This window comes from Fusarium oxysporum, chromosome 7 (assembly GCF_000149955.1).
Source record: "Fusarium oxysporum f. sp. lycopersici 4287 chromosome 7, whole genome shotgun sequence".
Lineage (NCBI taxonomy): Eukaryota > Fungi > Ascomycota > Sordariomycetes > Hypocreales > Nectriaceae > Fusarium > Fusarium oxysporum.
This window is the reverse complement of record NC_030992.1, coordinates 563433-574583: the sequence shown is the minus strand read 5'-3', so window position 1 is coordinate 574583 and position 11151 is coordinate 563433. Positions and strand designations below refer to the sequence as shown.

The 11151-nt window shown below is 49.1% G+C and overlaps 4 protein-coding genes and 2 non-coding genes across 6 annotated transcripts; 2 read left to right on the top strand and 4 right to left on the bottom strand.

Moving 5' to 3' along the window:
• The first annotated feature begins 39 nt into the window (after nucleotides 1-39).
• FOXG_04891 (CNT family concentrative nucleoside transporter) lies at nucleotides 40-771 on the top strand. Its single transcript, XM_018382930.1, has 2 exons — nucleotides 40-412; nucleotides 463-771. The coding sequence occupies exons 1-2, from the start codon at nucleotides 44-46 to the stop codon at nucleotides 763-765; spliced, it is 672 nt and encodes a 223-aa protein (XP_018239749.1). The 5' UTR covers nucleotides 40-43; the 3' UTR covers nucleotides 766-771.
• A 553-nt stretch (nucleotides 772-1324) lies between these two features.
• On the bottom strand, nucleotides 1325-4170 carry FOXG_04890 (uncharacterized protein). The gene is made up of 2 exons (XM_018382929.1): nucleotides 2938-4170; nucleotides 1325-2885 (listed from the first exon to the last, which is right to left on the bottom strand). Exons 1-2 carry the CDS (start codon nucleotides 3716-3718, stop codon nucleotides 1456-1458), a joined length of 2211 nt encoding a protein of 736 aa, XP_018239748.1. The 5' UTR covers nucleotides 3719-4170; the 3' UTR covers nucleotides 1325-1455.
• Nucleotides 4171-4998: 828 nt separating this feature from the next.
• On the top strand, nucleotides 4999-5086 carry FOXG_18926. Its single transcript has one exon. It is a non-coding gene; the product is annotated as a tRNA-Ala (tRNA).
• A 237-nt stretch (nucleotides 5087-5323) lies between these two features.
• Nucleotides 5324-5411, bottom strand: FOXG_18925. Its single transcript has one exon. It is a non-coding gene; the product is annotated as a tRNA-Ala (tRNA).
• A 2148-nt stretch (nucleotides 5412-7559) lies between these two features.
• FOXG_04889 (uncharacterized protein) lies at nucleotides 7560-9054 on the bottom strand (the record flags this gene model as incomplete). Its single annotated transcript, XM_018382928.1, has 2 exons — nucleotides 7560-8006; nucleotides 8068-9054. 2 exons carry the CDS (start codon nucleotides 9052-9054, stop codon nucleotides 7560-7562), a joined length of 1434 nt encoding a protein of 477 aa, XP_018239747.1.
• A 521-nt stretch (nucleotides 9055-9575) lies between these two features.
• Nucleotides 9576-11091, bottom strand: FOXG_04888 (uncharacterized protein). Its single transcript, XM_018382927.1, has one exon. The coding sequence runs from the start codon at nucleotides 10984-10986 to the stop codon at nucleotides 9616-9618; it is 1371 nt and encodes a 456-aa protein (XP_018239746.1). The 5' UTR covers nucleotides 10987-11091; the 3' UTR covers nucleotides 9576-9615.
• Nucleotides 11092-11151: the final 60 nt, after the last annotated feature.

The window sequence follows — 11151 nt, the reverse complement described above, 5'->3', positions numbered from 1 at the left end:
TCATCCTGCATCATGTCCATCCCCGCTTCTCTGGCTATTCAAGATGCGATATCCCGAGACTGAAGAGACTCTCACAGCTGGTCGTGTAGTCATTCCCGATGATGATGAGCACAAGGCTGAGAACGCTCTCCACGCTTTCGCCAATGGTGCTTGGCTCGGAATCAAGATCGCCGGTACCATCGTCTGCTCTCTTCTCTGCATTATTGCTCTGGTCGCATTCATCAACGGTCTCTTGACCTGGTGGGGACGATACCTCAACATCAACGATCCCACCCCTCTTACTCTCCAGCTCATTCTTGGATATCTTCTCTTCCCCGTGTCTTTCCTCCTCGGTGTATCTCGCACCAACGGAACCAACAAGACTGGCGATATTCTCCCCGTCGCCAAGCTCATCGCCGAGAAGATCATCACCGTACGTTTCCCCCCCTTCTCACTCTCCTATCAGATACTGACACATTCTAGAACGAGTACAAGGCCTTCTCCCTCCTCACAAACCCCTCCCCCAAGGACAACGAATTCTACGGCCTCTCCCCCCGCTCCCAGCTCATCGCCACCTACGCCCTCTGCGGCTTCGGCAACATCGGCTCCCTCGGTATCCAGATCGGTATCCTCAGCCAGCTCGCCCCCTCTCGCGGTGGTGATGTTGCCAAGCTTGCTGTCTCGGCTCTCATCTCTGGTGTTCTCGCCACTCTCACCTCTGCCAGTGTCGCTGGTCTCGTCGTCACCAATCAGCTTTCCAGTTTCGGCCAGAACGCTTCCTCATAATTGGACCTGATGATGATGAAAATGTAAGAGAACGAGGAAAGACGTGTGTAAAAAACGTTTGAAGGGTCGATGATTATGTCGATATGCTATACTATACTATACTATTTACAAATGCTATACTGAAGACCACGAGCTGGTACTAATTCACATCACTGCTCTACTGTGCCTTCGCTCTTCATTTGCTATAATCACTTCCGCTACGCCATACTTCGTCTCACGTTCCCATTGTCATATACTCACCTACATCGTCACTTACAAGTGAAAACTTCCGACGATGACACTGAACCACCCTCGTCCGAGGCACAGGCCATCCCATGACACATCGTACCACAAAACACCAAGCGGGGTCATCAAGTACAGAATTTTCGTAGATCTATCATGGCATGAGAATAATCAGATACGGCTACCGAAGTCAAGTGCATTGGCCCATCATCGTCTGATCGACAGATAAGCGGACCGAACTGCCGGAGATGTACTCCCAGTGGGTTGGTACTTTATAAGCGACATAGGGGTGTCTATAGACGGCATGGCTATAGTTGATGACATGCATGAAGACTAACAAGAGACTGAGGGTGTGATATAAGTATTCGTGTTCATGATCTATGTAAATTAGGTAGGTATCAACTATTTATTAACCGTAATCATCATATCCACATATATCCTCATCCTCATCCTTCATCCCACAACCCTTCAACTGTTCTGCTTCACCAACTTTTTAAACTCCTTCGACGTCCTACCACTCGATCCATCACCCCTACTCGACTCCCCGTCCTTATCCGACCCCCTCTCCTTTTCTTTCTCCTTCTCCTCCTCCTTCTTCTTCTTCTCCATATGCTTCATAGCATCCTGCGTCAGCTCCTGTCTATCCAACAGCTCCCACACGTCCTTCTTTCGCGTCTTCCGATCACCAATGCTGATGAGCAGACCGGCTGTGATGTTGCAGGTTATGCTCACACAGAGGATCACGGTGGTCAGAGCGAACGGACGCGTGTGGTAGTCGATGCCCCAGGTACATGCGCCGAGGGATATTTGAAGACAGGAGTGGCAGTCGAGGAGAATTACGATGGCGATGAGATACCTTTGGGGGAAAGCGAAGTGGGTGAATGTCTCGTTGGGCTTGTAGAAACTGTGTGACTTGGCCATTTTCTTCTGATGGTGCTGCAGGCTCTTGAACTGAGCAAACGTCAGAGCGGGCATGTCTGACTCAGGGCTGTTTGACTTGGCGCCTTCTAAATCAACAGTCTCGGGACTTTCAGGTTGCGGTTGAGGTTGGTTGTCGATCGTGCCGACCGTTCCGTCTCTCTCAGGATTATAGTCCTGAGCTTCGAGAAGAGCACGAGCCTGATGGCCCGTCAAGTGCGAATGCTCCGGATTCGTAGACACACCCGGCGGAACACGCTTCTTCTGTAATCTGTTCCTCGGTTTCTTTCCCTGTTCGGCTCTCTTGATCAACCGCGAGAAGCGCCAGATGAAGAACATGTGGTATGTGTCGACGGCTCGGAAAGGCGCGAGACCATCACCCATGACGGCGAAGAGCGCGACAAGAACACTGTCGATGACGTGAATTGCATAGACTTGTTTCTCGCCGACGTAAATCCAGCCGATGAGGAAGAGAACCCAAGCCAGACCGAAGAGCGTGATAAGTGTAGCGTAGAGTGTAACGAGGAAACCGAGAGGACGTCTGACGTATTGACCGAAACCCTTCATGCGACGCTTGAACCGCGCACGTCTCGAATGCAGCATATGTCGAACATGGTCATCCAACTCGGCCTTTTCCTCCGGCGTCCAGCCATCAAGGTTCGTTCCATGTGGAAGCGCCGCATAGTGCGAGTCTGTCAGACGCGAAGTGATAGTGTTACTCCGCTGCGGAAGACGAGGTTGGTCTTCTTCTTCTGCTTCTGCTTCTGCTTCTGCAATCGGCGGGATCGTAGCGGTGTCTTGTGCTTCCAGTGCAGCTTCGCGACGTCGTTCCTGCTCAACGGCGCCTCGTGCCCAGTCTGCTTGGGGGTCGTGTCGGGACAGAGCGTATGTCGGTCGACGGTTGACCCATTTTCCGAGATCGGGAACGAAGAGCGAGTTTTGGACGTTTGTGAGTGTTGAAAGGGTTTGGACTTCGGGGTCTGTGATTGTTAGATTTGATGGTGTAGATGGCGTGAATGTGAATGTTCTTACCGATGACATCGAGCCAGTCCACAAGTTCTTGGTCATATTCATCATCACGACGATCGTCATCTCGCTGCCCCATAGGTACAGCCTGATCCTCGCCAGATTGCCGACGATGCCCAGGCCAGATGAAGCGACTCGCCCGCCGTAGCCGGCCAAGCCCGCCCCTCCCATTCGTGTTCTCATCAGGAAGCGAAGCCGTGGGCGACAAAGGAGCAGACTGATCATCACTGATCCCTAACTCGGCCAGGCTCGGTCTACCTCCCTCCTCTGTAAGTCGCGGCATCGCCACCTGCGGAACCCTCCTGGAATGACGAGCAAGCCCATCCGAGACCCTCGCGCGCTCAGGCTGCGAGATGCTCCTCGGTCTCCCATCATCGCTAAACCCATCAAACTGGCTCGTCACACTATGATTCGAATAGACCGACCCGTTTGAATTGCGGCGAATGCGGATACTAGGCTGTCTAGCCTGATCGACCGGCGGTCTTCGTCTCGTCTGCTGCTGCTGCTGTGAATAATTCGATTCTTGATAGGATGGAAATGCCGAAAGGGATGTTTGCGACGGAAAGCGCGGGAACGACGATAGCGATGTCTGCGACTGTGCTGAGGGCGCTTGGCTCAGCGGGTTGAAGTAATCCGATGTCGTTTCTTCGACGGGGCCTGGACTTCCGGGATCGGGAGGCACGGGACGTGAGGTCGAGGGACTTGGAGAGCGACGATTATTATAATGGCCCGTTACGTTGAGATGGCCCGAGGGCTGAAGGCGATTATTATTGGAAGCCATGCCCATGAAGATGCATGGTAGAAGGGGGAGAGAGAGAGTAAATTAAAAAAAAAAAAAAAGGGAGTCGAGGTGAAGTGAGGTGAGAAAAGTTGTAGTGATACTGGTCTGAACGGTAGAGGCTGGAATTAGTCAGTCGTCACAACATGAGCGATTCGGGTCTAGTCTCAGGCCTTGATTAACCGCTTGTCAGTGAAGATCAGCCATTTTCTTAAAACAAGAAAACTTTAGTTGAACCAGACCGTACGTAGCGCACCACCTACGTAAAGGTCGTTAATCAGGTCGTGCGGGAGTGGGTCGCACTACGTCACAGGTTGATTCCGCTATGGCCAGTAATCTCCAGCCCCAATAGAAAGGTTTGGCGCCCAGGGGTCAGTTAGTGCCGGGACATCCGCAATATCCCTCCTTCAGAGCCTCTCCTCTGTAACGAGCTTATATCCGCGGGAATATAACAAAGCATTATTCATCATGACTGTGATTTTAATCTGCTGATACATCAGACATTTGGCACTCTTATGGAAATAACGTGATATTACGGATACAGAAGCCTCTTCATCTGTAATCCACCAGCCAACGCCACTAGGCCACCACCCGCAATAATTACATCACAGCTTCTCCAGATAAAGACAAGGACAGCCGTTTCATCTACACAGAACCACAGGCTGAGAACACAGCTTGGCATACACTTTGCACAGTAAATCTCTTGGCTCGTGAACCCTTGTTTCCAAATCAGGATTCTGTTAATTTTTAAGCTTATTCTTCCAGTGTGTACGTGCAGAGACCTCGAATGCAGGCATCTCCATGTTTGGTGAACCACCCTACACCTGAATGATATTTGCACAACTCATCAACGCTGCACTATTGCTTGAGATGTGATGGGGAATGAGCAAATATTTGGTGCTGGTGCTTTGAGTATTGGATCCGTGACGTGGATTGTAAATATATACTCGGTACTGGAGTTGTGTGATTGATGCGTGCCAGACATTACTCGCTGCAAGACAAAATGATGATAGGCGACTTGTGTTGTTGTGCTACGTAGCACCGTGGGAGAGACCTGCTTTTCTCGGTCTCTTGGATCTCGATCGATGAGCATCACGTTCCAGACCTTTTCGCTTAAACAATTCATGACAATATCAGCCTGATGTCCAAGAAATTATTTTCATCATTGGCAGTGAACTTGTTTTCTCTCATCAATTGTTGCATCCGACGCGACAAGCCGTGTCTGTGCAAACACAAATCATAGACGCATTCCAGAATCAATTTCTCAACTAAATCATTAACCAATGATAGGGCTTATGGTCTAGGGGTATGATTTTCCCTTCGCATCTTTACATCGACGCTTGGGAAAGGTCCGGGGTTCAATTCCCCGTGAGTCCATCTGATTGCGTTTCTTTTTGGTCTGTAACTATATTACATCTGTACCCTACTCAAATTGCACATCTGCAATTGTTTCAGTGCCAGGAGCTTTGACTCGAAACATCCTTTTTCGCCAAAGCTTGTTCTAACTCCATGTTCAATGTCCATTCCCTGCACCACCACTGAAGCAACCGATGATAGTCAATCGCCAACCTCAATTCAACTAACAAAAAGGATTGCCACGCACAGCAAAAACCATGGACTCACGGGGAATTGAACCCCGGACCTTTCCCAAGCGTCGATGTAAAGATGCGAAGGGAAAATCATACCCCTAGACCATAAGCCCGATGAATGATTACATAAGATTGTGTCTCGTGTCGTCCCATATTCGCTCGCTGAGGAGCGCGGAGTTTGGTGTTGCACGGACTCCGTGGACTGCCCGAAACACTCCCGTAACCCCGAAAGATGTTGCCAAAGCCACTGCAGATCTTGAAGCACGAGACCATGAAACAAAGGGACCGTTTTGTTTCTATAGAGTTTCTCGTTGCCGTGGTTTGACGGTAGTGTATCTTCTTCATTGGTTTCATCGTACTCGTATCATGCAAGTCTAAGCCCCAGCACTAACGGCCGAGTAACCGAAGATCACCTCAATACTTCAATTGGATATGAGTTTCTATTCTTGACAAACTTTGAGTCCTCAAAGCTATTGGAAAGTATTGTGCCAGTTTGTTTGAAGAATGGTCTGGAGTGGTTCGATATGATGCGCTGGAACAGAAGGCCGCGGGCCGTGGGCGGCTTTTGAGCCAATGCTGCAGCTGCCGAGACATCACTCTGAGGCACAACAGTCAACCCACTCTAAAGCCTGAGAGGGGAAGATGCATATATGCGGGGAGGCCGCCCTCGGTAGGTTGAGAGATGCTGGCGGTTGTGGGATATGCAGCCATTCGGAAGTGTTGTCGATCTGCAACCGGCAGGCATCTTTCATCGTCGCTGAGAGTCATGCGACTGATGACGGACAGTGGAATTATCTAATCAACTTCCCGATCAATTGAGTAAACATACTTCTCAAAAAATATGCTATAATGTGCTGGGCAGTACACAAAAGCGGCTGCGGATAGGTAGACAAGTTCAACCAGGAATGCAGAACATGTTTCAACAACAGCTCGACATCCGACATCTGCAAGCAAATGATGATAAAAAAAAGCCTGTTGTCAACAATTATAAGCCTGTTAAATATCTAAATGATACTCCGAAAGATAGAAATAATACGATAGGGATCTTAAAGAGGGCATGGTGGTCGTCGCCAGACGCGTGCATCTCGACAAATGGCCACTCAACGCCATAGCGATTCCGCTGAATTGTCGAGACATATTTAGAAGTGCCTGAGGTAGTGCTGATGAATGACTATTGTAAGAAACTGTACAATATGTCGAGGGCTGGCCAAAGAAGCCGATCGTTGTGCCTTGCTTGAAATATTTGCCGCAGGACACTTAGACATAGCGACTTCACCAGACTTATCTGTCAGCGGTTCAATCAAGGATAGTGAAGCTCGAATGTTATAGTTCATCTTACTACGGCGGATGGATCATGGGAGCGTGGCTGAACAACAATCCCACTGCGCAAAGACATCAATCTCAACTGGCAGACATAAACGAACCGCAGGGACATTATTTAACAGGCCGCCCGTGGATGGCTTGACTGACCGGCATGGAAAGAATGCGAAACCGGGCAGAAAGTCGTGGTCAGGGTAATTGCAATGGTCCGTGATAAGTCAGCAGAGCAACGGCTCACAGAGAGCGCTCTCTCCATGCTTCTTGATGGACACATGATAGGCGTGACTATGATAAAAGCCAGGATAATGCATCCTCTACAGTTCTACCCATTGTGTATTCTAGTTTTCCTTCGTCGCTACTGCTGCACATTCCCTTCGACCCCGAAACTTCTAACACTTCTACCAGCCTCATCATGTACAAGTCCATATCCAATCTTGACACCCCCTCCTTGCCGTGCCCCCAGGGCGTGAAGACTCGATGCCCGCGATGCTTCTATTATCGAGGATGGCTTCATATCGCGCATAGCGCCCTCCTCGAGAAAAGCCTGCAGCCCTAATAACACGCCAATACCCGCCAAAAAATATACTTGCGGCATACACGCTAAGAAGCTGGGCCATGTTGTAGTGAAAGAAAGTAGCTATCCTCTGACGCCGACAAGGGTAGGCCGTTGACGGACCTCCTTTCGCAATACCAGACGGTTTCCCATTTGCCGCCCACGAGACAACACTGAAGGAAGGTTCTGCAAAGAGAGAAATGATCATGTCCTCATAAAGGCTTTGTATGCCTTGCCGAAACTTCTTGATCGGGAGGTAGTTTACCGGTGTGATTAATCGAGTGTATAGCAGCTCTGAATTCACGATATAATGTGGCATCGTCGTAGTTCCATTAAGGGATCGCCTCAACCCAGAGCCAATGGAATGGTAAGCTGCTGTTCGGCGGCATTACTTGACGTCGGCGGGGAATATGTAGTTACTGTCAGGGACAGCTTGCGTTCGGTCTTTCAACCTCTTGTCGGTGTCTTTCTCAGGTATGTAAGTCGTATCAACCACCTTTCTTAGGTATTCCCGTCTCTTAATGTCAACAAATTGTGCACCGCCTGTGTAATTGAACTGAGCGGTGTAGTTAACTTCGTAATGTTCGCACCCGATGATAACAGGTGTATAGGCCTTCTTCCATGCCTCTGTGCCTGGTGTATCCGGCTGAGGGACCGAGAGATCATCCACTGTTGCGTAACCAATCCACATAATAGGCTCTGTTCTGAAAACTCCAAAGTTGTCCGGGTAAAGGGGATTTTGCTTCGGTTTGCCCCCCAACGTGAGATGACATTTGGGGATCACCATGCTCACCTCGGTCGTTGACGGCATAATAGGTTCGGTTCCCCATTGGCGCTATCGCAGAGGTGTTGAAGGGCGCTGTAGCATTCCCAAGCTTCTTGACCTCGGAACCTACCCCTGATGCTAATTCTTGGCACTTGTAGCCAGGAGCAACAAAGTTGACGACATAGGAGCAGTTCCAGCCCTCTCCACAGATCTCAGCCGCTGATTCCTTTCGAACTATGGCCTCGCCCATCAGTGTCGTTTTGATGGCAATCAACATGTCGAACTGCTTGCTCGAACTATGGTAATAGTCAAAGCCCTCCGCGTTAGAGTCCGAAGGACTCTCACCATAATCAAGAGTCGAATTCCAAAGCGACACGGACACCAGATACGGGTCATCTATCTTCTGAGGGTTCCGCCAGTACACCTTCTCCTCATTTTCAAAGTTTAAAGTCCGAACAGAAGTGCATGAATGGTCTTCTTCAAACACCCCGACCACGACTGAGAGAGTTTCTGATGTCAATATGACAACAAGAGGCGTTACCCAGCAGTAGAGGGCAAGAAGAGTCCCAATTTTCGCCTTCCGAATAGAGCTCCACATGAGGAGAGAGGAGAAATCCGTGTTAGCAGTGAAGATTGAGTCGATCGTCTGAACTCGAGCTGTTTTGAACCGGACTACTCTCCACGCTCTTTGATGAAAAGCGATAGTAACGGCTGTACCGAGACTAGCTTTAGCAAAGAATGCAATGACGGTGCCGTAGCGTAGCATCATAGGCTGGTTGATAGCTTCTTTGCCATTGAGATGAAGGTAAAACAGGTGATGACCAACGGCAAAAAGGGTCCCAATAATGACCAAAACGTGCATGTTCCAGGGCCTGTTCACGTATACATTACAAGCCTCCCAGAACCTATCGCTTTTGCGCTTGATGGAAGCAAACCCGGTGAACTGTCTGACAGCTTTACTGGGCTCTGTTCCGTTCCTCGCAGGATCTGAGCTCTGAACTTCGTGAGCTTCGCCTGAGGGCAGAAGCTCATGATCATTTGTGCTGAGAATCGGCCATTCATCTTGTTCAGAATCACTCTTCGTATAAGAAATCGGGTGCTTTTGTGGTGAGGGCATCTTGCCACAAAACTAAGAGTAGATTAAAGCGTGCAAGGAAATAAAAAATCATTGCCATTGTGCAGTGACTGGTGTTTACTGTAAGAATGCCATCTGGTCAGTCCTCACAGCCTCACCCCAGAAGGATGCAAATATGCAGCTTACGGGAGGCTTCTTCTTAGCCCCATGGCCATAGTAAGCATTGATAAACGAGCCAATAAGCAAGAATTTCTACTTTAAATAGAATGTAATGCTTGTAATAACATCACTGCAGATTCCACATCTTGAGTACTGCTGCTATTGCTCTGCCCTGAACTTCTATGCATCATGGAACCTTTGCCACTCCTCTGGAAAGCAAGGTCTAGCGACTATAGCTTTCAAAACAAGTTTTTAAAACTCCTTGTTGTCTCTCAAGTGATTGCTTACGCCAAGAAACGGGGGTGTCAGGACTATCGAGCATGATACAGTTACTTACATTCAGTGACTAATCCGTCGACTGTGGAACACATCTTGTTTCCGATCGAGTCTGGTCTGACCTTTACGGGAACTTCCTCTTAAAATGACTCTAGGATTTAGTGTTGTTTAGCTAAATTCAGCAGCGACATCATCATAAGCCCTCTTCAACAACACAAGCAACTCATCCATCTCATCCTCCGTAATCGTCAACGGCGGCGAAACAATAACATGATCACCCTGCTTTCCATCCGCAGTCCCAGAACCAGGATAAACAGCCAAACCCAACTGAAAAGCCCTCTCCTGAACCTTGACACCAAACCGAATCTTGCTATCAAACGGCCTCTTGGTCTTCTTATCCTTCACAAACTCAATACCCCAAAACAACCCCCTCCCTCTAATGTTTCCCACAAACTCCAGACCTTGAAAGACTTCGACAAGACATTTATGTAATCGAGCTCCGAGGGTAGCAGCGCGAGCTATCAGGTTATCTCGACGGATAATCTTCTGAATCGCTAGTGCAGCTGCACAACTTACAGGGTGAGCTTGATACGTATGTCCATGGTTGAAACTCGCTGTTCCCTTCTTCAACGTCTCGATGATATTTCTATGCACCAACGTCGCGGCGATAGGAGCATATCCGCCTCCAAGTCCTTTGCCTGTGGTCACGATATCAGGACGAACGTCGCCGTCTTGCTCAAAGGCGAAGAATGTACCGCATCGTCCGATTCCACACATTACTTCGTCAAGGATAAGAAGAATACCATACTTTCGACAGATCTTTCCAACACCTTCGAAGTATCCAGCTGGAGGACTGATACATCCTGCTGTTGCGCCACCAACTGTTTCTGCAACGAAAGCCATGATGGTGTCTGGACCGACGGCTTGAAACTCTGCCTCGAGCTCGTCGACTAATCTTTGGGCATAGTCTTGTTCTGTTTCGTCGTCTTTTCGAACTCGGTATTCATACGCTGGACTAACGTAGCTCACATTGTCGAGAAGGATAGCGCCCTCATATGGCGCCCTTCTCGCCACGAAACTACCGACGCTCATAGCTCCGATAGTGTTTCCATGATAAGCCTGTCTTCTCGAAACAAACTTTGTTCGCTGTGGCTGTCCATTCTCAACATGATACTGCCGAGCAAGTTTCATCGCTGAATCCATAGCTTCACTACCCGAGCCTACAAAGTACGCTCTCGTCAAGTCAAAAGGTTCTCCCTCTAGGATATAGTTTGCGAGGTTCTCTGCACTGTCTGTTGTGTAGGCCATGGTGTGCACGTATGACACGCTTGACATCTGCTCGACCATTGCATCGCGGACTTCAGTGTTTCCATGCCCGATGATGGCGACTGCAGCGCCTGCGCAGCCATCGAGGATCTTGCGGCCGGATGAGAGGGTGATCCAGATGCCTGACGCAGATGTTACGGTCTCTGGACGGGTAAGAAGAGAACGGTGCAGGAGATGGGGCTCTGAGGCCGAGGAGAGTTGAAGGTCGCCCATTGTATCTTGTAAGAAAGTTGTCCTTTTAGTAGATGAGCACTTAGATAAAGAAATGGGAAGAAATATTTGGACAGATGATTGAATGGCTTTATAAAGAAGAGAATGATGTTCTGTCGGTTCTTATCAAGTTTGAGGTGGAGCCGAAGCCACTCGGCTTAGAACACG

Excerpts from the sequence above, each read along its gene's own strand:
- FOXG_04891 (XM_018382930.1), top strand. The coding sequence starts at position 44 with ATGCGATATCCCGAGACTGAAGAGACTCTCACAGCTGGTCGTGTAGTC. Across the intron at positions 413-462 it reads TCGCCGAGAAGATCATCACC|AACGAGTACAAGGCCTTCTC; the intron begins GTACGTTTCCCC and ends GACACATTCTAG.
- FOXG_04888 (XM_018382927.1), bottom strand. The coding sequence starts at position 10,986 with ATGGGCGACCTTCAACTCTCCTCGGCCTCAGAGCCCCATCTCCTGCAC.
- FOXG_04890 (XM_018382929.1), bottom strand. The coding sequence starts at position 3,718 with ATGGGCATGGCTTCCAATAATAATCGCCTTCAGCCCTCGGGCCATCTC. Across the intron at positions 2,886-2,937 it reads GGACTGGCTCGATGTCATCG|ACCCCGAAGTCCAAACCCTT; the intron begins GTAAGAACATTC and ends TAACAATCACAG.